The 27,985-nt window shown below is 40.9% G+C and overlaps 1 protein-coding gene across 33 annotated transcripts in view; it reads left to right on the top strand.

Annotated features, from left to right (window-relative positions):
* The window catches only part of clasp2 (cytoplasmic linker associated protein 2), a 63,004-nt gene that overhangs the window by 4,432 nt on the left and 30,587 nt on the right, over nucleotides 1–27,985 (top strand). For 29 of the 33 annotated variants that reach the window (XM_005932988.3, XM_005932991.3, XM_005932989.3 and 26 more), the window contains exons 2-7: nucleotides 3,942–4,020; nucleotides 9,412–9,515; nucleotides 10,049–10,140; nucleotides 12,062–12,137; nucleotides 12,942–13,039; nucleotides 16,663–16,733. In XM_005932988.3, the coding sequence (XP_005933050.1) occupies nucleotides 3,942–4,020; nucleotides 9,412–9,515; nucleotides 10,049–10,140; nucleotides 12,062–12,137; nucleotides 12,942–13,039; nucleotides 16,663–16,733 (520 nt within the window). Of the gene's footprint in view, nucleotides 1–3,941; nucleotides 4,021–9,411; nucleotides 9,516–10,048; nucleotides 10,141–12,061; nucleotides 12,138–12,941; nucleotides 13,040–13,090; nucleotides 15,510–15,539; nucleotides 16,048–16,662; nucleotides 16,734–21,709; nucleotides 22,379–26,061; nucleotides 27,769–27,985 lie in introns of those variants that run through there. The other 4 variants (XM_042225207.1, XM_005933006.3, XM_005933005.3 and 1 more) reach the window with 4 other exon arrangements.

The following is a 27,985-nucleotide window of genomic DNA, read 5'->3' as shown; positions in this document are numbered from 1 at the left end:
GATTCAGATCCCTACTTGGCGCTGTCCATTTCAGTGTCACCATATTCAGATTTTTTTCTTTATTGTGCAATAAAATTATTTTTGTGTTGGCTTCTTCCTGCAGGTGCTTCACAGGAAACACCGTCCAGTGAATGGAATTGATCGCCGCTTTTTTTGTGGGAAGCAGCTGCAGGAACTGTTGAACTGTAGTCTATAACAGTAGCTTGGCTCTGAGGAGCAGGATCAGACAATGGTCTAAATCTGCTTCTGGTCCTTTTCTTTATTCTTTATAATCACTGGATTAATGGTTCGGAGTAAAGCTGCAGTTGCTTATTAGCTTGGTCATATCCCGATACATATGCGGTCTTTTCTATTGCCTTACCACTGTTCTCTGTTAAGAATTCATGTTATAATATAAATGTAACTCGACCAGTGTGAGAAGATTCTAGAGCCAGCTAGTTTTGAGTATCTGTGCTTGATAAATAACTGAAACATTCATTCATTTACCAAAAATTGTGAGCAGTTTGTTTTCTATTAACCGTCTGTTCTGTAATCATATGGTTTGAGTGTCTGTCTTTATTTCTCTGTGAGCGTTGGACACCTTTTTTTTTTTTTTTTTTTTCTTCCTTCAATCAAACACTCACTTTAACCCTTACTGGAATCCAGAGTAAAACCTGTACCTGGTATGCGTATCAGCAGGCTAAGCAGGCTGGGCCTTCACAAAGAGCCATTCATACGGCACTAAATATATTTGCAGTTTGTTTTTTTCTTTTCTCCAACATACCTCAGCTCCCCCGTCATTTTGAATCCTGTAATCTGGAGATACAGAAAATGTGTTGGTGTCAGTGCTACTAAAAACATGCACATGGTTTATTGTATAGGGTTTTTAAGTATTTTGAGGCCATACCTGACTTGAAACTTCTCAGAAAATGGGCTTTTTTGTTTCTCCAGCATTTCCTCATGTCAAGTCCCTTCCTTCTCTCATACTCTGTCTTCTCCTCTGTCTCTCCCATTGAGGATGCCATATGGTTATGGGCTCCAAGCTCGTTGGGGTGCTGAGTGGAAGAGGGGGATGGGAGGCCCAGGGGCTGTTTCCATCCTTTACCGTTTTCATCTTTTTCCTGGTGTTTTTCTTGTCTTTGCTACCCCCTTCCCTGTAAATTAGGTCAGGATGACGGAGTCATCATGTTGACCCAGGGCTTGTGTTTCTTCTCCAGGTGATTTTTGCTTTGTGTGTCATGACTTGGCCCTCATCCCCGTTTCATGCTTTCCTCATCACTCCCCTTGTTGTTTCTGTAGATACCTGCCTTTGTTCTTCCTTTGACTAAAATAGGGAAAAACTGCAGTCTGACTCCCCTACTGAGTCCAGAGAGTCATGTTTAATTTTTTTTTTTCACTTCAGTTTTTACCACAGCACTGCCAAAACAAGCATTCCAGCAGCACAGCGCATGTGATCCTAGTCAGGATCACAGTGGAAAAACTCATCTCCACCGCTAGACACAACTCTGTATCCCCCTAAGAATCATATCGCAGGCCAGTTTTTCTTCTGCTTGTGAGGTGAATTAAAACGCAGAGAGGCAGTGGAGAAGAGTGTGGAAGGACTATTAAAGGTGACTTTAGAGAACACAATCCCACACCACAATAATGGTGCCATCACGTTCTATTCCACTTGTGACTTCAGTCATTATGTTTCTTTCCAGGATAATTTTTAACCGGATTTTCAAAATGCATATCAGTGTGCACCTCCATTAGCTGCAGTTATGCAGGTAGTTTAAAGAGGACACAGCTGACTGGGTGTTGCATAACCAGGAGTGCCGCAGCTGTTGACATGCAGTTATCTTTGAAACGGCAAGGTGTTAGCCATTAAACACAACACTCATTGTCTCGGTTTGAGCTCCGAGTTAACGACAGAATATACATTACAATTCAAGCATGTTTTGAGCCTCAGCCTGTCACTGTTCATTAAGCATTTGTGTGATTAAATTATCACAGTCTTTTTTTGAGATCTTTTTTTGTTCCATGTTGGGGTTATCACCAAAACATAGAGGTTGCTCGAGTATCATCAGTTCTCAAAAGCAAGTAGTTGTATTTGGAGCTACTAGGTTGTGGCAGAAATCACAATTATGTTGGTCGATATTCAGAACATGATTATCTAAGACGCAAACTCACATAGTTTGGAGAAATAATAGACTTTATTTAAGTTTATTAAGTTGTCTTTTAATTGAGTCTTTCGATTTAAACTGGATTAAGTGCACAGCCCTGGTTGTACTGTATGTTGGTGAAAGTTTGGAAGGTTTACTTATGTTCATTCACCACCGTTAAAATGTCTGAAATGTCTTTATTTATTTTTCTTTTCCTCTACACTCTTAAGCTGCTTAGAATGAATTACTTCCAATTTGTACTCCATTTCTGTTGGTAGTCTCTCGTGTTTGTGATATAGCTGAGACTCGGACAGGTTTGGAAAATGCCTGACTGGCCTAAATTACATCTCTAAAGCGAGTGGGGGCAAGATTTTGATTCTCAGGGCTGGGTGATATGGCCTAAAATCCATATCACAGTATAATTTGAAGCATGTGCATAACGATATATATCGCGATTTTACACACTAGAAGGCACACTTAAAATCCTTCAATTTTCTCAAAAATCGACTGTGTCTTATGTATGAATTCTGGTTGTGCTTACTCACCTCGAACCGATTTTATGTGCTACACAGCGCACAGAAATCTGTCAAAAATGTTTTAGTATGACTTTGGTAAGCTATGAAGCCGCACCGCTTGATGGATTGTCGGCGCATTACGGCTACCGTAGTCAGGAGCCTCGCGGAGTAATCTGGGTCCAAAACTCCGTCGTCTTCAGGTCCCAAAGTCAAACGAACACTTCGGCATCATTGCTGAGAGTTAAAAACTGTGTAAATTCTTTCATCTTTAATAAAATGATCAGCGTTGCTGCTTTACCAGATGTAACAATTAAGTTTAGCATCCAGGCATCCATGAAAACAGAAGTAAGTTAGCTCGCTAGTCTCCACCTGTGTGTGTGTGTGTGTGTATGTGTGTGTGTGTGTGTGTATGTGTATGTGTGTGTGTGTGTATATATATGTGTGTGTGTGTGTGTGTGTGTGTGTGTATTGTATGATGTGTGTTCTGTCTGAGGAGATTTCTGAAAAAATTCAAACGTACAGCTCTGCTATCACTTCCAACATAAATGAAGACAGAAAACTAAACAGCAGTGACGTTTGTAGGGTTACTGAAGTTGGGCTAGCTGGTATATAATGATGCTATGCGATCGCTAGCTACACGGCTATGTTAGCACAGTGAAGCTGGAGGTTGAGTGCTAACTTTTTTCCACTCAATGAAAGTTGACGTGACAGTTTCTGGTGGTTAGGGGCAAATGAAAAATAAAAACGATCACAAATTTCCATAATGAGACATCGAAATCTGGCACATGCTTTGATGAGGGGTAGGGAAGTGGAGGAAGCTCAGGTTTCGGCTTTCCTCATTTTCCAAAAGTGCTTCGTCTCTTTGCTATTACGGTCGCCCGGCATAATTTGCAGATGATGTTGTTTGTAGCTGCTGCAATGCTTTTGATCAAAACAGGCGCAGCTTAATGACACCATCAACATGCGCTATCGTGGTAGAGCGGTATAGTCAAAATCTCTACCGTTGGCCAAATTTATATCGTTTCTATCGTATACCATTTATACCGCCCACCCCTACTCTCAATATGGAAAAAGGATCATTCACAGTCTCACCTGTCTGCTGAGTCAGTAGAAACTTAATAAACAACCTCGATGGTCTTTAAAAAATATTCAGGATGTCAGAATCGAATGTAATCCTCCTCCCCTTTCTCTTCCTCTCACTGCTGTCACTGATGTAGAAAACGGACTGTATATTGATATGTATAATATAATAATTTTTGTGTGTGGCCCGCTATAACTGTTTGATTTTTCTTATTCTGTTTTGTAGGTGGCGTTGTTGGGGATAGATATCTGTGGGGCATTTGTGGATCGCATTGGAGAGCGGTTTAAAGGATACCTCGGCACAGGTGAGATATCTCATCTATCTCTATGCTTTGTTTTCTTTAAGTTGTCCTTTTAAGTTTCACTGCAAGTAGATCTTTATCTCTTTGTTCTTTTATCGTAAACAGCAATCGCTAGTCAAGGAAGTGTGTTTGTCTGGCCTTTTGAATTCAGAAGTGTAACAAAAACAATATAGCAGTCAGTTTCACTAGATGTCGTGTGAATCTTCGGCATTTTGACATATGTCCTTCCATTTTGTCTCTCACTTCCACTTTGTGGTTCTTCTGAGATAGACCCTGCAGCCTGGCACCACTCCGTGTCTATTATGCATCTCTATATTTAGGCCCACCGTAGCTCACTCTAGTACACCCCCAAACCACACCTTGATTCATGACCTCAGGAACTAAATCTCATATCAGATTTCATGCTCTGCCATTGTGTATTTGTGTTATCTCGGTGCCAGACCTTGTGGATGCCCTTAAGGTGTCACCAGCTGTCTTCGTCAGCCACACTGCCTCTTGTCACCGGCAAACCTGCTGAAGCCTGCTGTGCTACTCTGTAAAGGCTGAACTGGTCACACTGTGTATAGTCTACCACACACACTCTCTTTATCCAAGAGCTTTATATGAATGCAGATGTGTGTGTGTTATGAATGGACGCTAAAAACATCTCTCTGAGCCAATGCCAACCATGGAATCTCCCTCCTTCTTTCTGAGTTCCATTTCTCCTTCCCTGTATTCTCTGCATCTCCCTTCACCCATACAGTTCCACACACCTACCCGCCCACACATACACAGTGAGGGGAGGAAGATGAGATCATTGAGACTGAGGGATTGTATTGATCTACAGGGCTGACTTATTGCACAGGGCAGCTGCAATTACTGTGTGTGTGTGTGTGAGTGTGTTTTGTGTGTGTGTGTGTGTGTGTGTGTGTGTGTTGTGTGTGTGTGTGTGTGTGTGTGTTGTGCGTGTGTGTGTGTGTGTGTGTGTGTGTGTGTGTGTGTGTTCGTGTTCTTTAAAACTGTGCAGTGACCATCCTTCACTTCCGAGTAGCTCCCTTGTGTTAAGTGGAAAAGGAAGTGAAACATGCACATCATGAAGGACTTTACTTTGACATAATTATATTTTCTTCTCGACTAAAAAATGAAGAGACGTGATTGGCCAGTTACATTGCTCGGTAGAAGTGTGCCTGTGTATGTTTTCATCTTTAATGAAAGAAATGAAGTCATGTGCAACAATGGCCCCCGCTGTCACTTTTTCTGTTTGAGGTTATTGTCCTTGTTGCCAAGGCAACCAGCTGTTGTGGTAGTGTAATGTGCACTCAGAAACACACACACACACACTCCTACCCACATTCCTAGCGTGAAACATCAGTGGGGGGAGTGATACAGTGATGTCATCTTGTCTTTTTCCTGTGCGTGCGTGCGTGCGTTCGGGGTTATGCCATTTTGTTGTGTATTATTGCATGAATGTCAGAGTGAGGTTTGAAGTTTATATAATACAGAAATTTTGGGAGAGACCATTCAAACCTTTGTGTTTGTTGACTTTGAGGCTGCCCAAGTTGAGAATGAAGACATGAAAACCAACAGCCTTCTACACTTTCTGAGCTGAATCTGTCTAGCACTTAACCTGAAACTACTCAACTGTATAGATGGAGATCTTTAAAAACAGCACACAGATATATCGCGTCATTTAAAAAAAAAAATATAAAAAGGCAGGGTATCTATTCTCTCCAGATTAAATGGAATACGCTTGATAGCTTTTCTAGCTTAAAGGAATCATAAACAGACATAAAAATCTTGTGTTAGCAGCACATTCAAACAAAGTGTTAAATTGTCTATATCGTTTTTTTTTTTTACAGAAGTATAAGAACGCTTATACGTACTATGTATATGTACTATATACTGTGCGGTACAGCACAGTATATAGTACAGTATGGGATATCATGCCCCTCTGTGTTCTGGCTGAAGATGCTTCTGTTATTACATTTAAGGTAGACGACCTGTGACAAGATATGTCAGGCCCCTCCTGCACATATACACCTGTTTTTATAATAATCCCTCAGTTTGATTGCCCATCTTCAATTGCAACTTGAGCCCCTTTCCATTAGTACCTCCTCGGTGGGCTTAGCACACTTTTCATGGTTTTCCATTAGGTGATAGTACCCGATACCACGCACTTTGTTTTTAGCACCTACTCCACTGGGGTTCCATGGAATTCGAAAATGTGACATCAGCAGACTGCATGCCACCGATTGGCTAATCAGTGTTGTCATTTGATGAGCCATCAGAGCATCTCCTTCACATAAATCAAAACTGCCGCTTTTGATACCTTGAAATGAAGGAAACGGCTGCAAAAAACAATGCAGCTCCCCAATGCATGGCCACATTGCTCTAACAACCCCACACACATTAGCTGGTACTGGATTGTAATGGAAAACGAGTCATGGTGAGTACCATGTTGTACCATGGTCCTCTTTTTCAGGGAACAAAAGTTATTGTCATAACATTTTATTTCGATTCAACGTATTCAGTACAGGACATGTATACATGGCCCTCAGAGCAGTCATTGAACTGAAGTTGGACCACCAGCACCCTGGGGCATGGCAGACCCAGCAGAAAGGCCACAATCTAGCATTCAAATAACAGAGTCAAACAAAAGTGTGCAGAGATGACTAGCGACCTGTAGTGCCTTCTAAAACAACAGATAGGAGGAAGGAGTGTCTCCCTGCTGCTGGAGCCCCTCTCAACTCTGTGCCATAGCTAAGAGGACTGAAGGTTGTTCCTTTGAGGCGTCAGGTCTCTCTGGAGCCCTGAAGATGGACCTTTGCTTGGAGGCTGTATTCACAGCAGCGTAACCACAGCAGCAGATGTGTTGCTCTCTTGGGGATAGATGGCAGAACTGCAGCCATGTGAGAGCCAGCTCTGGCTTTGGATTCGTATCACACCTGGGGATGATATTGTCCAAGGTTTAGCACCGAACCTGGCAACAAAACATGCAGTTAACATTTCACATGTGGCCGACATGCCAACTGTGTAGTTTTGGCTAACATCAACAGGGCCTGACTTAGAGTCTGTGGACAAAAGAGTTTACCTGCAGTAGATAGCCAGCCAGAGTCTAACAACTGAGGGGTGACTGTGATCAGAGGGGTACATGTGTAGGCGGAGGCCTCGCATATGTCTTCACAGGTCATCTGTGAATATGCATGACTCGAGGTGTCTTCAGCCAGGACGTGTCGTTGTAATATCTCAAACTGTATGTTTTGTTCCAAGTGAATTCACTGAAAGGGAAGTGAAATCATAACATATGACTCTGAGCCCTTTTTCCTTTTGTAAGGGAGTAGGCTTCATATCTAGTTGGTTTAGGAGGAGCAGCTTCTGCCCTTGGATGATGGAGTTAGTAAAACTCTTGCTGGATGTGTGTGCTCTTAAAAAAAAAAAAAAGTATTATAAAATCAAACATTTGGAAATATATCAGTTCTGACACTCATTGGTTGAAGTGTTAAATGTTCTAACACAGACAAGTTGGTTTACAGTTTTTAGAGGACATGGCTTGGTGGTAGCTGAGCTGCTAAAATGAAAACTGCTGCAAAAGTGTTTGGGGTTGTTTTGTTTTTGTTTGTTTGTTTTTTGGCTGAAAGGTTATTGATGTACTGTCTTTCTCATTATGAGTGTAACCATAACAGTTGTCCAACCATCAGTTGTCCAACAGTTGAGAAATTTGGTAGGATTGTAGTTTACTGACCAAAGAGCTGATCAGTCCAATCTGTGTTGTGAAAACCCAAAATAAATTGAGGTGCATCTGTGTAAATTTGTATTTACCATTTGCAAAGGTAACACTGTGTAATAAAGGATACTCGTACATCAGCACGTAATATATTTGTAAGATTATATGGAGGCAGCGTGGAACCTTTCATTCAGTCAGGTCAGCCTGACACAGAGAAGTAGCAGAATCTCAGAAATTTTAATTACAGATAAGATTGCAGTCTAATGAAACAGTTGGGGACTTTTTGTTTGTTTAATGCTGGTAAATATTAGGTGAACATGTATGTGGCAGTTTTTAACTTAAATTAAAGGTTGGTTTTATTGTATGTTGTATTTCTTTGCAACAAATCCAACTAATTAAAATAACAATGAAGTGACCCAACTAAACAAGACAACTAGTGTATCCAAAGCCTCTGTAGCATTGACCTCCACTGCTAAATAAAAAAGTCCTGCCTTTTTTTCCTTTCTTTTTTCCTTTCTTTTATAATAATGCCTGACCTTTTTCTTCTTCTCTTGAAATTGCAGTGCACCAATGACAGTCTCAAAGCCGTGGACAGCCCAGGGTTATGTCGCATAGCAGTGCACCAATCCCATCTATTTGTTGGGTGGGGCAAATTGTGATAGCTAGCGATGGATAAAACAAAATTTATTTAACTTTAACAGCACGTTTGTTCGATAACATCATCAGAGCTTGGTGTCATATTTTATCGCTGGTGTTCTGAAAATACAGTACTGTGCTTGTACACTAGTACGTCATGAATTAGTGTCACTGTTTAAGTTGCAGTAGTTTGTTATTGTTGTGAGTATGAGCAGGTATGTAGGGTTAATGAGGGGTTAATGGAGATGGAAGCGTGGACAAGGTTGTGAGGTTTGTCCTTTTTGTTTGCTTTTTCCTTTTCTTATTTTGCTTTGGAAAAGTTTGGGAGCTGGTGGAGTGTTTTGTCCTGGTAGTAGACCTGTTGACCTTTTTTGCATAAAATAATATGAATGTTTATAAATAAATATCCATATTTAATTTATTTATAGCTTAGTCCTGTCAAACAGGGTGCAGCTAGACTGCACACGCACATGCCACACACACAAACCATGTCATCCAAATACACTACACACACCCACATACAAACTGTGGTGATTGGAATTTTTTTCCCCCCACAGACCTGATAGGCTTGGGGAAAGGGACTAATAATTATTAGCAAAAAAACAATTTCAGACTACAGATGTACAAAGATTATTATTCCTGAATTGGGAGAATTGGAGTAACTTGCAGTTCTCATAGCTTGGTTTTCCAGCATTGAAAGGGCTTTCTTTTGTCACTGCATTACATCAGCCTCTCTGACACGGGGGCATTTGACATTATTTTAGCCATGGTCCATTTCCTATTTGGTGCCCTCTCATTCCCCTTTTCTAGTCAAAGCTACGGTGTTGATGGTTGTATTACTTAAGCTTTCTTTCCTTTTTTCCCCTTTTTTATCAGACACACTCATATGATATTAAGCATGAACATTCAACTTTGTACAGCAATGTTTTTTTGTTTGTCTTAAATATCTTTGGCTTTTAAATCTTGTAGAGTTTCGGTGTCATGTGCGGCATGCACAGTGAACTGTTTTTCATAGACTCTTACTCACCACCCACTCCCTTTCTCTGTGTGTGTAGTGTTGCCGGCCCTGGTGGACAGGCTGGGTGATGGCAAGGACCAGGTCAGGGAGAACAGCCAAGCCCTCATCCTTCGCTGCATGGAACAGACTGCCTCACCAATGGTGAAACACAACCCACCCACACCCACCCACACACACACCACACACACACACACACACACACACACACACACACACATCATTGGCTAAACAGGTAAATCCTCCAGTGTACCACATGTAAGATGAAGACAGTTTTGTCAAATGTCATTTAAATTTTATACAAGACATGTATATTGAGTTGTAGTTATTCTAGAAAAAGTTATTCTAAAAATGTGACACAGCAGAGAAAAAAATACAGGCAAATTAAAGCCACCTCCATATTAGTAATGCATTAAAAAAAACTACAGAGGGCCTGCACTCTACCTATCCACCCCCTCTTGTGGATATTGGAGGAATTACACAAGTTATTCCATAATGCTTTGTTTTATTTACACATGCCTCACGTGCTCATCTCCATAGATTGTGCCCTCCTCTGTACTCCATAAACTGCTCATCCAATGATGAGTTGATGATGACCTACTGACACCCCTTCTTTTTCTTTTTTTTCTCTCTTACTCTTGCTCACACTTTTATCCTTCTTGTTCTCCTTCATGCAGTATGTTTGGGAAAGGCTGCTTCCTGGTTTAAAGCACAAGAACTTCCGCTCTCGAGAAGGAATCTGCCTCTGTCTCAGTGCCACGCTCAACATGTGAGTAACTTCTCCTTTATCTGTAATGCTCCCAGAATGAAATGGCAAGTTTATTAAGCATAGGCAATGTTTTTTGTTCTCTGTGTGTTAAATCTCATATTTTAATCCTTAAGTAAGTTCATAATGTGGTGGATAATATAACACAGATTATGCAATCCTACGCTGCTTTCAATCTCTGTTAGTAAGTGTTTGGCTCAGTGAGGGCTGCACAGAGCTATTACCACCACCTTCCATGACCTATTTTGTTTGCTCAAGGAGCACACATGTTCCGACTTTCCAGGATTAATCCTCTTAACTGTTTGTGTGACTCTGAGGTGGTGCACATTTCTTCCCATTTCCCCACCTACCACTAGCTTGTCCCTTTTCAAAATATGTTATGAGACTAGAGCAGGATGCAGTTTTAAAGACAAAATATCAGTTACTAAAATTGAGTTGTTTACAAACTCTTTTTAAGTGTGGCTTGTTTGGGGTATTGTCGTCACCCCTCCAGGCGGACGGGTGGCATGGATAGCTAAGTTTGTGAATGCAATGACTTGACAACAAGGTCACATAGAATGTTTCAAACATAAACAATATGTACATTTACTAAAAATCTCAGAAGAGTTTCAATCCCGGTGACCTTGACCTCAAGGTCAGAGGTCAGGTTTTTTGTCAATATTGTCACTGCAATAAATGAGAAGAAAGCAACATAGGAATTTGAAATTTGCTGGGAGGCAGAGGGGTAAAAATGACCTTTAAAAAAAAAAAAAACAAAAGCAAAAAAATAACATTGCTCAGTTGTAGTCTTTTATCTCTTGCATTTCTACTGTTTTCAAATAAATATGGGTTTTAACCTTTTTGATTTCATTGCAATTGGTTTTTATTCAGATTTGGGCAGTAAGTTGTTGGATGGCAGGTTGTAGTTACGACAGGTTGTGTGTGTAGGACTACAGGGACACTTCTGTCTGTACAGGTACTTGTTTGTTGCTGCTTGTTCTCAGCAGTCGAGATCTGTGTGGTTTGGCCTTTACTCTGTTTTCCACCTTGAGCTCACCCACACACAGAGCAAATTTAGACTATTAGAATTGCTGTGCTAATTTTAGCATCTTTTTGCTAATGGAAGGTGACACTGTTGTGCTAAATGCTAAGCTGCTATGTAATAGATACACTGAGCATGTGTGCTTTACGTACCCGGGCATCCATAATGAGTGAGTAGAATGAGTAAAACATGGCATAGAAATGGGCTGCTTCTGGGTTTTCACTTATTTCTATTTTTTGTTAAGTACACAGTGAACATACAGACAGGTTAAAAGTTTAAAACCTGAGCTCTTTACTTCTAGGGTGAGTGGATCAGGTGGGTCTGTTGTGCATGGAGGGTGTGGTTTTGGTCCACTTGTCCTCTTAGAGGACTGGGTCAATGTAAATAATTAAGACGTTATTGCAGCTTTTATTTTCATCTTATTAGGAGTGCTCTCTGGTGCTCCAGCCCATCAGTGGAGTTTCAGAGAGTTGTGAAAACACCAACAGTGCATTGTATTGCAGTTAGTGCTCTGAAAGCTAAGCGTGGGTTTGTTTGGGGTTTGTTTTTGGTTGTTGTTGGTTTTTTGTTTTTGGGGGGGTTTTTTACATAACTGGAATGGACAAAACAGAAGAAATTAAGAAACCATCTTTGTCTGCTAATGTTTTTTATATTTGTGTGATGTTAAATTTCTGAGGCGTGTGTGTGTGGTTTGTAGATAGTGTTTGTAGCTTATAACAGGCTACTAAAAGGTCAGTCTGCCTTAGAATAGATATATTTTTCAAATTTCTAAAAATATTTTCAATGAGCGGAGCAAGATTTATAAAAGAATTATAAAAGAACACCAGATAATTATATTTATCACTGGCAACTGTCACCTCTCTCTTTTACGTTTCCTCTTGTGCCTCTGTTTCACACTCTCAGGTATGGAGCCCAACCGCTGAGCCTCAGTAAAATAGTTCCTCATCTCTGCTCGCTGACAGGAGACCAAAACCCACAGGTAAGAGCTGCAGTGTTATACATGATTACATGATGGTGGGAAAATTGTACCTTTTTGTGTGTGTTTGTTTTGACTGCGTGTGGCTCGTCATTGTTTTTGTTGAGCCAGTTTGTCGATAAGCCTTTTTGTTCAGCTCTCAGCAGTCAAAGTGTGTTGGGTTTCATCTTAAGGCAGCTCTGTGATTATTACTGTTATTAGTGAGGAGATGGGCTCTGTACCCACCACCCAGCTTCACTGCTGAATCATGAGCACCCAGTTGTTAAACCACACAAGAGTATTAGGTGTGTGTGTGTGTGTGTGTGTGTGTGTGTGTGTGTGTGTGTGTGTGTGTGTCAGTCAGTGTGAGGAATAGAGAGAGGTTGGTTTAACCTCCTGCAGAGTTGCACCCCAAAGCTGAAATCTGCTTCTATCTTCTACCCAATCATTATCTACCCACATACTGTCCTGGCCAATCAACATCCTAGAAAGGCCTGCCTACCCTTGGGTGCTAAGAATCCCTTCAACAATATCTTTGTAGCCAATCACAACAGTGTTTACAGCAATAACTAGCAAATCATATGGCTCCCATAGGAGGGAAGAGTATGGGCTCTCACGGGTTTAGTTTTTAGTGTGTTTGCATGTTTGCGTCTCTTAGTCTATGAGCATGAGTCTAATCTTTGTCGAATTATGAGGGAGAATCTATCTCAGTCTTAACAAACACAAAGATCTTTTTTTTTATAGTGTGCTAGGTAACCCATCACTTGAATCTCTTTCCATGTGTTTATATGTGGAGGGTTATTAAATTGGTGAACGTCTGCTGTTTAGGTACGTGAGGCATCAATAACAACGCTGGTGGATGTTTATCGTCACGTTGGAGAGAAGGTCAGAGCAGACATTGGAAAGAGAGGACTTCCAGCTGCACGGTGAGTTTTTGTTCTTTTTCGTAGTATTTTTTTTTAAATTATTGTTATTTTTATATTTATTTTTTGAGTTTGTTGTTGCCTGTGTTTCTATGGAGTCCCGTGGCCTTGGCACTCAGTTTGTCCCAAGCCACACCATGCACCACTCTGCCCTTCAGACACACAGAGGCACTTTCATCCAGAGCACAATGCCGACTGAATGAGGGAGGAGGGTGAGAGGGTGCAGCCACGGGGTACAAAGGCGTTGGGTGGAGTAACAGAAATGGGGGTAAAAACTGGAAAAACTGTGTTCGAGTCATCAGAAGAGGTTTAATGTGGGGGTTTGTCCCGCTTTGGTCGTCCTGGCTACATGTGCAGGGTTGAAGGTTATTCTGAGCACACAGTGACCCCTTTTTTCTGCCCCCTTTTTACTGCTTTCTCCCATGTGTGAGAGTCGAGCAACGGCCAGTGCTGTATCTGCTCAGTATGATTCTTGCGTCTGTGAATGCTGGCTGTGGTCATGTGTCATGTGCTGTGCATATTAAGCCAGTCCGTCTCCAGTGTAAACACACTGTCTGAATGTGTGGGATTTACAGAGTGGTGTGGCTGTCTGCCTTCATTTAAATATCGGAGGCCTGACAAATGCAGTGATTTACAGCCTGCGCTTGTTCTTCCTGAACAGATGTGTATAGTTATTACTGAATTCTGCACGTGAATTTTTATATGTATTGTATGTATCGCGAATCTCCCAAACCAGTTTTTATTACTTTGTATAGTTTGTATAAGAATAGGGGTGAGAATATCTACAATACTGCAGTTTTACTGATCAAAACTCTCATTAATTTTATTTGTGATGTTTCAGTCAGCTTCAGGTCTGCTATAGGCAAATAGCCTTAGTACAAAACCTGGAGCAAAGCTGTTGGAATTGCATTGTGTGTTTTTTGTTCATATGTTTAATGAAGCCATGCTAAATTTTTACCTTCATGTTATGAAAGTTGTCTGAGTTACAGACCCATAGAGGTATGTGAGAATTTTGTGCTTTTTAAATTGTTTTATGCATTTATTTACTAATTAATTTTTGAGGCTTCAAAACATTACAGTAGGTATCGTTGTGAAAGTTTCAGAGTGAAAACACATTAAAGCTCTGTTTAAAAACTGCAGCCAAATCAGTTTCACAACCACTTCAAGTGTCGTGTAATGCTTGGAAAAAATAACGCAAACGCATATTATAAAGTACAAAAATGTCCACCCCTATAATTTGAGGGGTTGTAACTTAATATACCTAATATACTAATGTTATTGTACAGTGGGATTTTTTTAAAAAAATTCAATTTCAATTGTTTTGTTTATTTAATAATTGATTTCATATGGAGCAACCCAAAGGGTTACCTAGTGGAAAGCAAAGCTCTGGCCAGGATCTTGCTGACTTGATGACATATCAACTCTGCAGAGTTGGCATTAGATAATGGACAGAAAGATGAAGTCATAAAAGAGGAATAATTGTTGGATGAGTATGTCCACATCCCTTAAATACCAAACAAGCACAGATTTTTAAAGATACGTGGAGGCAAGTGATTATTACAATCTGAAACCTCTTTTGGACTGTGCCAGATAAATGGTTAAAAGCTATTTCCCAAAATTAAGTTTCTGTTTGAAACAGCTCTCTGTTGTAAATGAGACACTGAATTTTGATGGGATTATCTGTATAATTAAATACATTCCCCCCCCCTTACAACAGTCTCAAAATGTTCCAGTTCTAACTTGAGATAATTCATAATGAGTCATTTCATCTAATCAATTTTCAGTGAAATAAATATATAGATGTGCATATCTTATGACCTCAGATCAGATGTTTAGACACAGGTTAAACCTGCTGACACGAGCCAAAACACTTCTTGGATTTGGTGATCAGGTGTTGTGAATGAGACTTAGATTGAAATTACAAACCTATTTCAAATGACATAATGGTGCATGAAGAAACCTGAAAGTGGAACTTAATTTTACAGTTGGCTTATTTACTGGCGTTGTGTCTGGAAGTACAGTTGTAATCTTGGGTCCATTACTGGTGAGAACGAGGGGCTACCATCTGACAGCAGCTTCCTATAAGTAGGTCAAATGCTGGTTGAGTGAGCATTCATCAGGCCTGCCTCATGTGGTTTGATTTGGAGATGAGTTACCTGAAGGACATGAGTCCTCTGCTGGACAAAGGTGTTTATCAATGGCCGCGATAAAAAGATAAAAGATAGAAATAAGAAGAGGGAGGGAACATGTGCAAGTGGGATGAGAAGGCGAGACACTGAGGGGGGAGGAGCAGCGCTGTCTGCTGTTAGCCACACAGCCCCTCCCCCTCTGACGAGTACGTGTGTGTCTGTGTATGAGAGGGAGGTTATGTAAAGGGTAACTGAATCTCGTTGCTGTCTGTCACACAAACTGGCCCATTTGACTCTCTCTCCTGCTCATACAGACACACAAAGACGCTTCCTGGAAATTTACTGTACGTACTGCTGTTTAGGTTGTTCAGTTGGCGTTTGTGTGTACAGTGTGTATGCGTGACAGTAGGTGGTGCTTTGTCGCATGCCCGTAGCATGCTTTGGTCTCTCGCCGTTTGGCTTCCCCCCTCTCTCTTTCTCTCTCACACACACGCTCCCTCCCTCTCTTCCCGTCTTCTTTCCTCCCTCCCTCCCTCCCTCTCGGCGCCACTGCACCATGTTGGATACAAAGAGCTGAGGGGAGCTGAGGACCAGAGTGTGTCACCAACATGGGAGCTAATGCAAGATTGCGTAGCAACGCAGCAAGCTATTAATCAGCCCACAGGGAAATACTGATGCAAATCAGTGCTGAAGACTAAATGCTAGATTTTTGCTGAAACAAATAGATGCACAAAATGGTAATGAAAGAAAGCGAACCACGTGAAAATGGTGCACGGCTGAGGAGCTAGTTGCAACGCTAATCGTCACTTATCAGAAGCTGCTTAGCTGTCTGGCGGTTGTGGACCGGCAAGCAGACACCAAAAGACAGACAGAAAGAGCACGGTGTGTATTGCTCTAATTGTTGTGTGCGCCCATCCGTGGTTAACCTTTCGGCAAAGCAGACATAAAGGCATGTTATTCGGGGTCATGTGTTTTAGTCTTTGTTGTGTTTTTGTCTAACCAGTTGTGCATTTCGAGGATGACCAAGTTATTTTAGCTTGTGCTGGATATCTGCCCTGTTACTACGCTGACAATGCTACCTATTAATCACATGACTAAGCAGACCTGGCTGGTGGTTTCATGTGTGTCTGTCTGATGCTAGTAGGATGTTATAAGAGGACACTTGGGGTGTTGCTGCTGCAGCTTCATGAGTGTGACTGCCATAATAGACACACCCACCCACAATCAGACAGAAAGGCGTGGAGACTGTCCACATGTTGCTGCTGCTTCTGCTGCTGATTTTGATGATGAGTCTCATTTGGAATTCTTAGCACCTTGTTTGTGTTTTGGTCGAACATCTCTGTGGGGTGCTCAGATTTTTTTTTTTTAAATCTGGACTTTATTGTAATTTCTTAATTTCTTCATTCAAATATGTTTGGTTTGACAGCTTTGGTGATATTAATATTGTACTGTATATCTGTGCTCGACACTACTAATCTTCCTTTTCTCTTTCTCCAGGTTACAGACGATATTTGCTCGTTTTGATGAAGCCTTGAATTCAGGCAACATGGCTCTCAGCCCGAGTCACGGTCAGTGCGTTTTCTCATTTACTTTGCCACACTTGAATTGGATAGCCACCAAGTTGAGTCACATTGTCAAGATGGTTTTACTGTTGTCATGTAGTGGGTGTGTTTCATAAGGGAGCAACATTGTGTGTGTTTTTTGAGGGGCGGGGGTGCCTGTGCTTGTGTGTCTAAATCTGCATGTGCTTTTGTGGTTGTGTCAGTTTGTTGCCATGAGCTCCTGTAAGAGGTCCTAACAAGATTAATGGTTTAGAGTTTGTGTGTGCGTGCACATCCATGTGTGCGTGCAAGTGCTTCAGCAGAACCAAACCTGAGCTGAAGGCTGCTGCTGAGTTTTCCCTTCCCCAGCAGTAAGGTGGTCTGTGGAGCCATTGTTGTTTGACCCTGGAGAATTGTAATTATATTGACAGTAATATTTCACTCTGCACTCTTAAATTTTCAGGTTACAAAAGTGGGTTAAGCAGCACCTCAGGGAGTTTTTGACACTATGCACAAATGAAAATGTGAGGTTTCCCTGCTTACATATGTATTAGAAGCTGACATGATGCTTATTAAGTGTGTGTCTGAAAGCCTTTACTTAAATATTGAATATAGGTTATTCAGTTCCCATGGGACTTCATTTTTTTTAGTATCTGTTCCAGTAAGATAAACAGAGTTTGAATTTTGAGAAAAGAAAGGTATGAGATTGGTATTTGGTATGAGCACATCCTCTGAGCTGAGCTAACAGAGTATCATTTAGAAGCAAAAACAATGAATCAGTGGTTTCCCGTTGTTTTTTCCATCTATAATGTCACTTAACAAACTGCAGTCACACTGCCTTGATGTATGATAATTTATTCAGTTACACAAAAAGCATTGTTCTCATCTAAAAGCAGAGACCAGGAGTTTGCCTTTATCTTTCTGGGTTGTGCGTCTACTTTCTGGTTGATAAGAGCTCTTGTGGAAGTGTTGATAATTGGAAAATTGGAAGCATGGAGCTGTATAAAAGCTGATGGGGGGGTTCCAGTAAAGGCATCATCAGTATATAAAGTATAGCTTGTCGGTTTAAAATCTGGTTATGTATACCAGTGGGTTTTTGTTTTTAAACATATTCTTCTGAACAGGCAGCAAAGGGCAGGGCTGATCTTCAAAGGCACACTTATTAATCATCTGTGCAAAGCAGCCTCTGTCAAACATGCCATCAACCCTTCTTTGGAATGCATTGCTGCAGGCCCTCTTGATAAACCATTTGCAGCATCTAGAAATTTCTTTGTCTTTTTTTTAATTGCTGCTCAGCAAGTATACACTGTGCTTCCATTGCCTTGTTACACATCCAGTGCTCTTTTGAAGCAGGCCAAATGTCTTGACATTCTCAGTCTACCTGAATCTATAAAGCAGGTAGCTTTCACAATGCTGTCTTATAGTCTTTCTTTAGGTGCTGGGTGGTCTGCACTGGCAGTTCATTTTTATTTTGCTCCAAACAACAGAGTGATGTATTTCCTGCCTTGCAGATTTTTGCTGTCAGCTCCTCTCTGTCAGTCAGGGCCTTTGATTTGTCACGCTCTCATAATTCCCACCACCCTGCAACTGTGTGAACAGAATGGGGTTCCCTTTGAAGTCTCTGATCATATTTTTAGGGTACAGAGTTTGCTTCTGTTCGGGGAATGAGTGCAATCAAAGTACTGGTGGGGAAAATTAACATTTTATGCATTGCATTTTGTTCATTTGCGAATTGCATTAATAATGTGTGATTGTCACGCGATCGTCCAACACATTTGGGAACCACTGATGTGTACAGACTGTTTAGTACTTTATAAATTATGAGAGCGATGAAGTTTCCAAGATTATGAATAGTATTTTACTGAAATGTTTTCTAAATCTCCACCAAATTGAGTTGACATGTGGCTTTAAGCTGAGTTTGTGCTCCCTTTGAGGTCAGCTGGGTTTGCTGTTGGTGTCTGGCAGAGGTTGTCATTGGATGATATACCTTCAGGCTGTCCTGTCACTGTATCTGTCTACCGGCTACAGCAGGGAGTTGGTGCTTGACAGGCTGTTGCAGCTGGTTTACTTGGAGGGAGGCATAGGGAAATGTAATGTAAGGCTTTAGCTGCTGTCTTTGTGGGCCGAAGTAAGATGAAGGGAGTCTGACTTTTAAAATCCCACTTCCCCGGGGCTTGGAGCAAAGTTGTGATTTGGGTTTGTGATTGTGTAGTTGTTGTGATGAATTGTTAATGTTTTTAACTCTGCGTTGTTGTCATCTGTCATGTGCTTTTCCCTGAATGAAAGCAGCGATTGTTTCCAGACAGAATATTTATTCGTTTGGCACTCTCGCTTTCATTTAAACTGGCTGTGACAAAAAATAGCTGTGATTGGTTGTTTGCTGTCAGGCAACTGATCATGTCCTGGGCATCAAAAAAGTTGTGGAGCAGTGAACGTCGGTGGGTGTTCAGCAGCCCAAACCTCTAAATTGTCAAACATGCTTAAAATAAAAGTGTGAATGTTAAATTTTGTACACAAGTTTAGCAGAGTTGTGCAAAAGTACTAAAAATGTATCAAACTACCTCCTGATGTCACATGTTTGGGGGGTGTTCTATGTCTTTCTTAATATCAAATTATTAAGAAAGGGGTAAGTAAATTAAGCTTTTAGGTCAGTCTAAGTCTAGTATAAAATATCTGAAATCTTTCAAGAGTATTGTGTTTAGTTGATTTAGTTTCTATAAGCTTGTCTGTCTACCTTCGGCTCAGGATGAGAGTCCGGTTTTGCAGTCAAGCTGTGCTCAAGTTTAGGTGCTTGGAGTCAGTTTTGGTTTGTGCCCTATGAAGGGATTTCTATATGGACCATAAATGTTATGGAAGTTAGTCATGCAGAATGAAAAATGTCAAATTTGTCTACATTTAAAACTAAAACTTGTGCGTTTACATTAAGGGTGAAGCACTGTGTGATTTATTTATTTTATTTAAATTTTTGAAAGGGGCCACGGCCATGAGAAAATAAAATGAGTCCAATAAGAGTCATATTATTTTTATGAAATATAAGCAATCTTAATGTAGGGAATAGGAACTTCTTTCTATTTCTTTCCAGTATAGGTAAACTCAGGCAGAGTTTAGAGCCCCATACTGATTTCTGTGGGCTGGTTTAAACCTTTTGAGAAGAATCGCACGTCTCTGGTGCAGTCATTAAAGGTTAAAATCTCAGCCTTACTAAAATCATCTGTTTATGTTTTGGTTGTCACAGCCATCGTGCTGACGGGGTTAAATACAAAATATGACATCTTCAGGTGGGTTGTGTCAAATAGTGACAGAGGAAAGGAGAGAGAAAGTGAAAGGGTCTCTGCTTTGTTTCTCTGAAACACATTTGCACACACATACTTCGGGGTATATGTCCTCTAATGCCCTGGCTGTCAGTCTGCATTATGAATTGTCACAGTTATGGTTAGGGCATCTTAGATTGGAGGTGGCGATTGGGGTTACATATTACATATTTCTGTGGGTTAGGTGTTAGGTTTACTGAAATCACACGTTGTTGCCTCTCGTGTTGCTTTCATAATGACAGAATTAAGAGTATGAAGTATTGAGAGTTTCAGCATCATCTTCCACATTTTATGTCAAATGTGTCATGTTGTTAATTTGTAATTGCTCTTAGATTAAATTTTGAGGTAGTTGCCCAATTTATGGATATTTCTATATTTGTATCTCTGTAATATCCCTAGTTGTGACTGCGTTTTTTGCTCTATATACCCATTCTTCTTACCCTTTTTGCCACTCACTTGTTTTCTTCTCTTGCTTTAAAAACTTGACAATCTGGACTTTTGCACTGACCGTATTTTCAAACTCCCTGAGTAAACATGAAGTGGAAGTAATTGCAGAGGCTTACCTCAGTGAACTTTAGCTACACGCCCTGCTGTTTGGCCTTGGCTGCTACCTCAAGTGTGTTTAAGCTTCTTTCTTTGTAATGCCTCAGCTACTACAGCTGGTCACGCCACAGTTGGCATTGTTTGTACTTTTCTGGGTGCATACCTTTCCTTGCCTAATGAGGCTGAAACAAACAGTAATTTTAATTTTCACTGCTTTTCATGATTAATGTTTTTTATGTAAATAGGGCTACATGATTATGACCAAGAAATTGCCCTAACTCTGAAGTGTTTTCACAGCAGATGATGGCCTGCTTCTCCAAACAAACCCTTTGCCTTCTACCTTAGTTGTTTTTTTTCTCTTTTTCAGCAGTCTGTTATTTGTGGTCTGTTTTTGTTGTTGTTTTTAATGTCACTCGTTCATGCTGCATCCCAGAAACTTAAAGCTGTGCAGTGCAGGGAACAGCTGTGACTGACATGTGCAAGAACTTTATAGTATTTGATCTGGGGAGCGCTCAATTTCTTCGATTTGGTGTTCTACTGGAAAAGTGCACCAATTGTGGGAGTGCAGCCTTATTATTATTTAGCAGTAAATAAAAAGTGCCAGATACCTTGTTTTATCACGGTCTAAAACCAAAGGTCTTTGCTTTAGTGTGTAGACTGTTAATCATTTAATCCCTTAGTTCAGTGATATGTTTATCATCTTCAAGACACTTGGCTAGGAGATCTTTGAAGCCGTGAATGTAAAGTGTTTGTTTTTCCGTGTGTTTGAATAATGAAAATAATGGTTAGTTTCAGTTGGACTAACAAAAAAGACCTATGCGCATCATTCATACAGAGAAAAAATAATCTGAAACATGTTACAAAGATAAATAGAAGAGTAAGGGGTTAAAATAGTGCAATTGCCAAATCCTATGACTTGATAGTTTTGCATCATCAGCCAATACCTGTCTGTTTATCTTTAATTACATTAGGTTAGGTTAGTAATAGTTTAATGTGAAATGGGATAATCATGTCTCACTTCTGTCCTGCCTGTAGAGCCACCTTTACTTTCTCTTTATCATGGAAATGTGAAAATAATTAGTTTCCATCTTGTAAAACCACTGCTGCTGTTCTGTTTGTGCCAAAGCTAACTCTTTTTTTTTTTTTTTTTTTTTTTGGAAATCACAAAATGTTTGAACTCTGCTCTTACATATTTTCCAGCTTCACAGGTAACAGGTGGTTGCATCTACCATTCTGTTAAATTTTTATGTACAGCAAAGATAAATGTGAGTCTTTTTGTCGAATAATGAAGTGTCTTTGGAGTGTGTTTTCTCACCACGTTCCTGCTTTCTTAATTCTTGTTTGACGCTTCACGTCTGCCACAGAATGTGGTGAGTATGAGGTTTGTTTTTGTTTGTAAAGACTCCTCAACCTCTAAGTTAGGGACACAAGCTCAGACCATCTGCCAAAATACACACAGGCGCACAAATGCCTTCGTACTTGCCCTTGCCCCACATCGCTTTCAGGCCAGCTCTTGGCGTTCTCTTTGAAGGGGTTTGAGGCAGCTGTTGCTGAGGATAGAGGGGAGGAGGGAGGGACGCGAGGAGGGCAGAGGATCGAGGGAGGAAGCTGACAGAGATCTCTGGCAGTAGCCGAGTCACAGCGCTGTGCCTATCACTGCCTCTCCCTGATTCATCATGACAGAGAGAGATTGAACAAACGAGGGAGAAACAGAGGAGAAAACAAAGGCGAGAACAGAGGGACAGAAGTGAATACAGACCAAACCAGCGGATTTGACCCATAACGCTGTAACTATGGCATTTGGGGATGATGATAATGGTAGGTGTGCCTGTGTGTCTGTGTATGTTTGTGCCTGGCTGTCCGTGGTTGTGTGTTTAATCTCATCTGGCTGTGGATGCTGGCACTCACACAAAAGCTGCCCAGCATATGGTTTTAGATTGAAATCAGCTTAAACTCATTGCACTTTCACCCCAAGTGCTTTGGGGTGTGTGTGTCTGTGTGTGTGCGTGCGTGCGTGCGTGCGTGCGTGCATGTGCTTCCATGCGAGGGGAAAACTGGGGTGTCCTCAAATGCTTCCATGATGCTGCATTTATTGGAATCGTGCGCATCTGCAAGAGCAATGGTCTACCCAATCTGAGTTGTTTAAAATTTTGAGAGATGCTTATAGTTTTGTAGCTTGTTGCTTGAGGTCATAGTTGCACCGCACCGTATCCACCCAATCCAATTTTCTTGCAGCTTCCTCTCCCCACTGTTCTCTTCAAGTCTAGTGTGGCTTTACTCAAGTAGCCACTCAGAGGACAGAAAAGCAGAGACTCTCTTAAACTCTTTCTTTTGTAGTAATATCAGGTCAAGTGTTCTTCTGTGTTAACACCCCAGCTCTCAAATCTCCAGGCTTACTGGTGAAGCCTTTCACTTACTTGTGGTTATGTGAAAATAGTGCAAATGTGCTTTGATTTGAAAAGTAATTACATTACAATAGTAAGGTCCATTGTAGAGCTTTGCAAATGTGGGGTTCTTCTACTTTAGGTAGCTAAATTTCTTTGCGAGAACAACAAAAAAAATGTTTACATGATGTTGAAATGAGGTTACTTTGTGTTGTTTAGTAGGTCGGTATGCAGAGCCCCCCAAAAATCTGTCTCCCTCCCTTTTGTTTCCCACATTGTGTATGGGTTAGTTAGTAGTTTTTGTCTTCATCATGCCAAAGATTTTCCCAACCCGAATGGAATTACAAAACGCTTCTCTTCAAAGCAGTTTAGTTTCTGGTAACAAAGAAACTCATCATCACAGCAACACACCGGTAGTTTCAGGTTACATACCCTTGTGTCATGTTGTGCCCCAAATTGCACAACATGAGAAGAAATCTTACCAGTGGCTTTGTGTTATAGGGTTCCTGTTTTGAAGCGAATGAAAAGAAGTTGTTGAGAAAAGTCAAAATTTCACATAAGCAAAGAGGGGATATCGATCATGACTAACAGGCCTTTGTTCATTCATTAGTAAACATGTGAATTGAGGTTTTTTCTGATGTTGGTTCTTGGGAAAGTAAAGCATGTCATTGCCCATGGTGCTGCGCTCGGCTCTTATTTAATGACATTTGGCCCTGTGCACAGACACACACACAGGAAGAGCAATGATATTCAGTGCCCCAAACTGACCATCAGTAGCAGCTTTCTCTGTTTGCATAGTACTTCAGTGTTGACAGGGAGTGACACACACATACTCACAGACTCTCTCTCACACACACACACGCAGACATGCTCATTCTGCTTCAGTGCATCAGTCTCTGCAAAGGGAATCATGACCCTGTTTCCAAGCTACTCTGATTGTCATGGCAAAGCTTTCCTCTGAATATTATGGCTTATCCCTCTCCCCGACTTGGAATTGGGACTCAAATTATACCTGTGTGTGTCTGAGTCTCTGTGTATATGTGTCTTCTTTTAATGAGATCATTTTCTCTGAGCTGGGCTGGAAATGGAGCAGCCTGTCTCCTATTAGAGAATCCAAGCTTAAACCTCAAACGTGTCTCTTTATTTTCCTTTGCTCCCCTTTCGCTCAGTCATTCTCTGTCCCAGATTGGTTGCAAGTGAAGCATTTGACCCTCTTATGTTACCAAACTGATGGCTATAATTAAATATATGGTTAGTATGTATAAAAAAAACTTCGAGTGTCATTCTATGGAAGCAAAGGAAGTTATTTTCTTTTTATTTGCACTTTCCGTTGTATGTATTTTTGTAGTATTATCCCATTTTGCATCTAAACCACTGTATGTTCAGTGGTTTATCTTTTCACTTAACATGTCTGTAGGATTGGCTGTTTGTTTTTTATTAGTCTTTTTTTTTTTATATACGTACTTCTGCTCGTTTATTTTGGAGCTGAAAGTTTTTAGCAGCTTTTGTCTCAGACACCACGGTGCTGCTCGTGTTCTTCTTTCCAGTTGTCATCACTCTCATATGAGTGATCGTGCAGTGTCAAGATATTTTGTGTCATCTTCTATGTGGGACTCTGCATGCTGTCACATGGGCCTGAGCAGGAATATGCGACATTGCCCGTACACAAACACAATCTGTTAGCGAGGTAGAGCAAAGTTTGCATAGAGCAATGTGACACTAAAGCTAAATGAAGCTTTACGTGGGCTTTTGGCTCTAGTGTGCACCAGCACCAGTATTGCAGACCGTTCCACTGTTATATGGATACCTATATCTGATGTAAAAACATTCACAAACTTCATCTCAGGTGAATCAGTTAATAGGCTTTCTGAAGATTTGGTGTGACTGCCTTTTAAAAATGTTGTTTTTGGTGCATATGCATAAAAAAAATGCTCTGTCCTTCTCTGATCAGCAGGGTGTTGTATCCTGCTTCCTTTTAGGTGGTTTGCTGATGTTTGAACCACAGAATAATTTGGTTAGAGCAGAGTCAGTACTGCCATCATGTGGTCAAAAGCCCCCCAAATTTTGCTGGAAGACTTAAGATTAGCTCTCTGTCTCGGCTAGACTTTCTCTCATCTTTTTTTCTTTAGACAGGGACAAGTAAACAGGGGAGCACTCCTTTATGTCTAATCATGTTTATTTTTTGGCTTGTAACACACATTACTGACTGGGAAATTGCTGCTTTGCTGCATGCTTCTGTAGAGGTGTTTTAATATCTCTGTACTTTAGGATTTCTTGATTTTCTCTGGGCGGTTACCACATTGCAGCTGGTTGTCCGCTCTTCTCTTTTTATTCCAGTTTTTTTTTTTTTTTTTTTTTTGGTTTTTTTTTTTTAACTCTTCTCTCCACATGGAGAGAGGAGGGGCGCTTGGCCTGGAGTTTCCATGGTAACGCTGCCTGGTACATGGTGTAGCTAATGTCTCTCACTGTGTTTAAGTATGCTGTGATTGTTTCTGTGTACTGATATGTAACTAGCATGTAGTAAATTAATAAACAGTAAACCCAACTGTTGATTAAACCAAATTGGGGATATAGTGAACCCCCACCCCCGCCTTTGCTGCTCAATTCGTTTGAAGCTGGTCTGCACAGGTCGTCATGGCAACAGCATGTGTGCAGTCTGTTCTGTGGAGGAGATTCACGCTCTCCATCTCTCCCTCTCAGTCTCCCTCCTCTCTCTTCTCTCTGGTGTCTTTGCTCTGCCCTTCACCCAGTGACATTTACCCCCGTGGGGTCTGACTAGACAAAAGCAGGAGCTGATAATCAATGCTAAGACCCGTGATGCATGTCGTAGTACTGCTATAATGTAATGCAGCTGTGGGTTTTATTACCAATTAAAATTCACTTAATGGTGCATCTGATTGTGAATTTATTCACTTATGATGCATGCTTTTATAATTCAGTGCAATTATAAACATCACTATATTCTTGCATTTCTTCTGCAGTCAGTGAGAACTAGCATACATTTCAAGCAATAAATTGCACAGAAATGCCAAAGGTAGCAAAAATGATAGAAATTTTAAATCATAAATACAAATTCAGATTTAATTCATTATTCTTGTTATTTGTCAAAAGGTTCAGTAAACATTGCAGTTTAAATGATAATAATAATATATTTTTATTTTTTGCTTAAAACAGCTTTGGTCTCTATAGCTAATTTCCCCTCTGACAGCTGAAAAGCTGTTGTATAAAGCCTTCTAATGCATCATTACAGTGATAGGTGGTGTTTATTTTTCTTGTTGCTCGAAAAGATGCTACAAGGATGTTTATGTGCTCCATGCAGAAAATGTACTTTTTCACTTTGCATTTTTACTTTGCTCATTTTGGCAAAAGGAAAAAGTAATTTATTCAGTATCACAATGATTATGGCTAGGTAGCCATAACAATTGTTGCTAATAAGGCCCCAGTTCTACACTTCAAAAATGGTAAGGTGGTTTTGAAGGTGTCAAAATGTTAATTCTTTTGTTTATACATACATAGAACACTAGAAAACGTCATGCATATGCACACAAAATGAGTCGGGTGCAGAGCCAAAAAAGAAAAAAGCCAACTGCAAATGTCAAAACAATAAATGAATAAAAATAAATCTACAGCTTGCACTCTGTGGGGCTCCAGGTTTATCTGTTTATCTATTTAGAGCATGCTACAATAAATCAGTAAAACTGCACCACCGTGTGCAAGCTGTGTTTGTTTTTTTAATATTTCTTTTTTTATATGGATCCTGTGATTTCAGCAGATTTAGCTGAACCTGCAGCTTCTCGCCTCATACTCTGTGGATTACCGTGTAGAGCTCTCACTGAGAGTAAGTGGCTGCTTTTGTCAAGTGGAAAATCAAAAGTTTTCTCTAACACGATGTCTCAAAAAAACAGATGTACTTTTATGTGTGCGTGCTTTGTAAAGCTAAAATCGCCCCGTTAGCAAAGTCATTATGAAGATGCTGCAACCGTAACAGATAATTTTAAAATTGTGTTTATTTAGTACTCAAGTTTAAAAAAGTCAAACTCAAAAACATCTCTGTCTACAGGCTCTGTTAACTGCTCTGTGGGTGTATGTTTGTGTGGGAGGGTCAAGGCCTCAGATGGAGGGGTGTGGTTCACCCTTTGTACCCCCTTTGTCAACACTCTCCTTTAATCATTGTTCCATTATCCTTTGTTCCTTTGTGCATGTGGAGAAACAGAAATATAGCAACAGAAAGTGTGTTCAGAGGTTGTTGTTGTTGTTGTTGTTGATGTGTGTGTGTGTGTGTGTGTGTGTGAGGGTGAGAAAGCGAGAGAGGGGGGGGATGCTAGAAGATAGCATTTGTGCTGTCTGGTGGTTGTAATGAGTTTAGGTTAGCTGGTCTGGCAGTGACATAGAGAAGCCCTGTTAATATTCCTGGGGTGTCTGTGTGTGTCTCCCTTTCTCTCCCATCACGCACACGCATTCATCCTCCTGCCTCCACACTGGCTGCAACAACATGATGTCACCTCCCGCCTGATTGGCTGTGAGGCTGCTAAGAGAAGGAGGAGAGAGGCTGGGAGAGGGAGGGATAGGAGAGGGAGAGGAGTGAAAGAAAATGCCGGCACTTGTATGGGTGGAGGGGTTTTCGGACAGCGATGTGAGGGGTGTGTGCGTGCGCAGCCTTAGACACCTCACATAAAGTATATGTGAGGTGTGTGTGTGTGTATGTGTGTGCGTGTGGTGTGCACGTACCTGTTTTGGGGTACAGTTTGGAGAAGAGGTGAGGGACCCCAACACCACGCCCTCCCAGAAGCATGAGGCGACTTATCTGCCAACGCATCTGTGACTGTGAGTGGAAGGATGAACCTGGGTGTGCTGGACTGTGTTTGTGTGTGTCAAAGACTGTGCGTAAATGTCAGTTCATGGCTGTTGATGTGTGTCTGTACACGTCCACTTAACATTTATCTAGCTTGAAAAAATCGTCTGTCCATAACATTGGAGAATGAGGCTCATACGTACACATTCATGCTTGTCACTCATTTTGCATGTCGACTCCGTGTGTCTC

This window comes from Haplochromis burtoni, unplaced genomic scaffold (assembly GCF_018398535.1).
Source record: "Haplochromis burtoni strain Fernald_Lab_line unplaced genomic scaffold, NCSU_Asbu1 Contig_163, whole genome shotgun sequence".
NCBI classification, from domain to species: domain Eukaryota; kingdom Metazoa; phylum Chordata; class Actinopteri; order Cichliformes; family Cichlidae; genus Haplochromis; species Haplochromis burtoni.
Note: the sequence above shows the minus strand (reverse complement) of the source record. Positions and strands in the feature narration are given on the sequence as shown.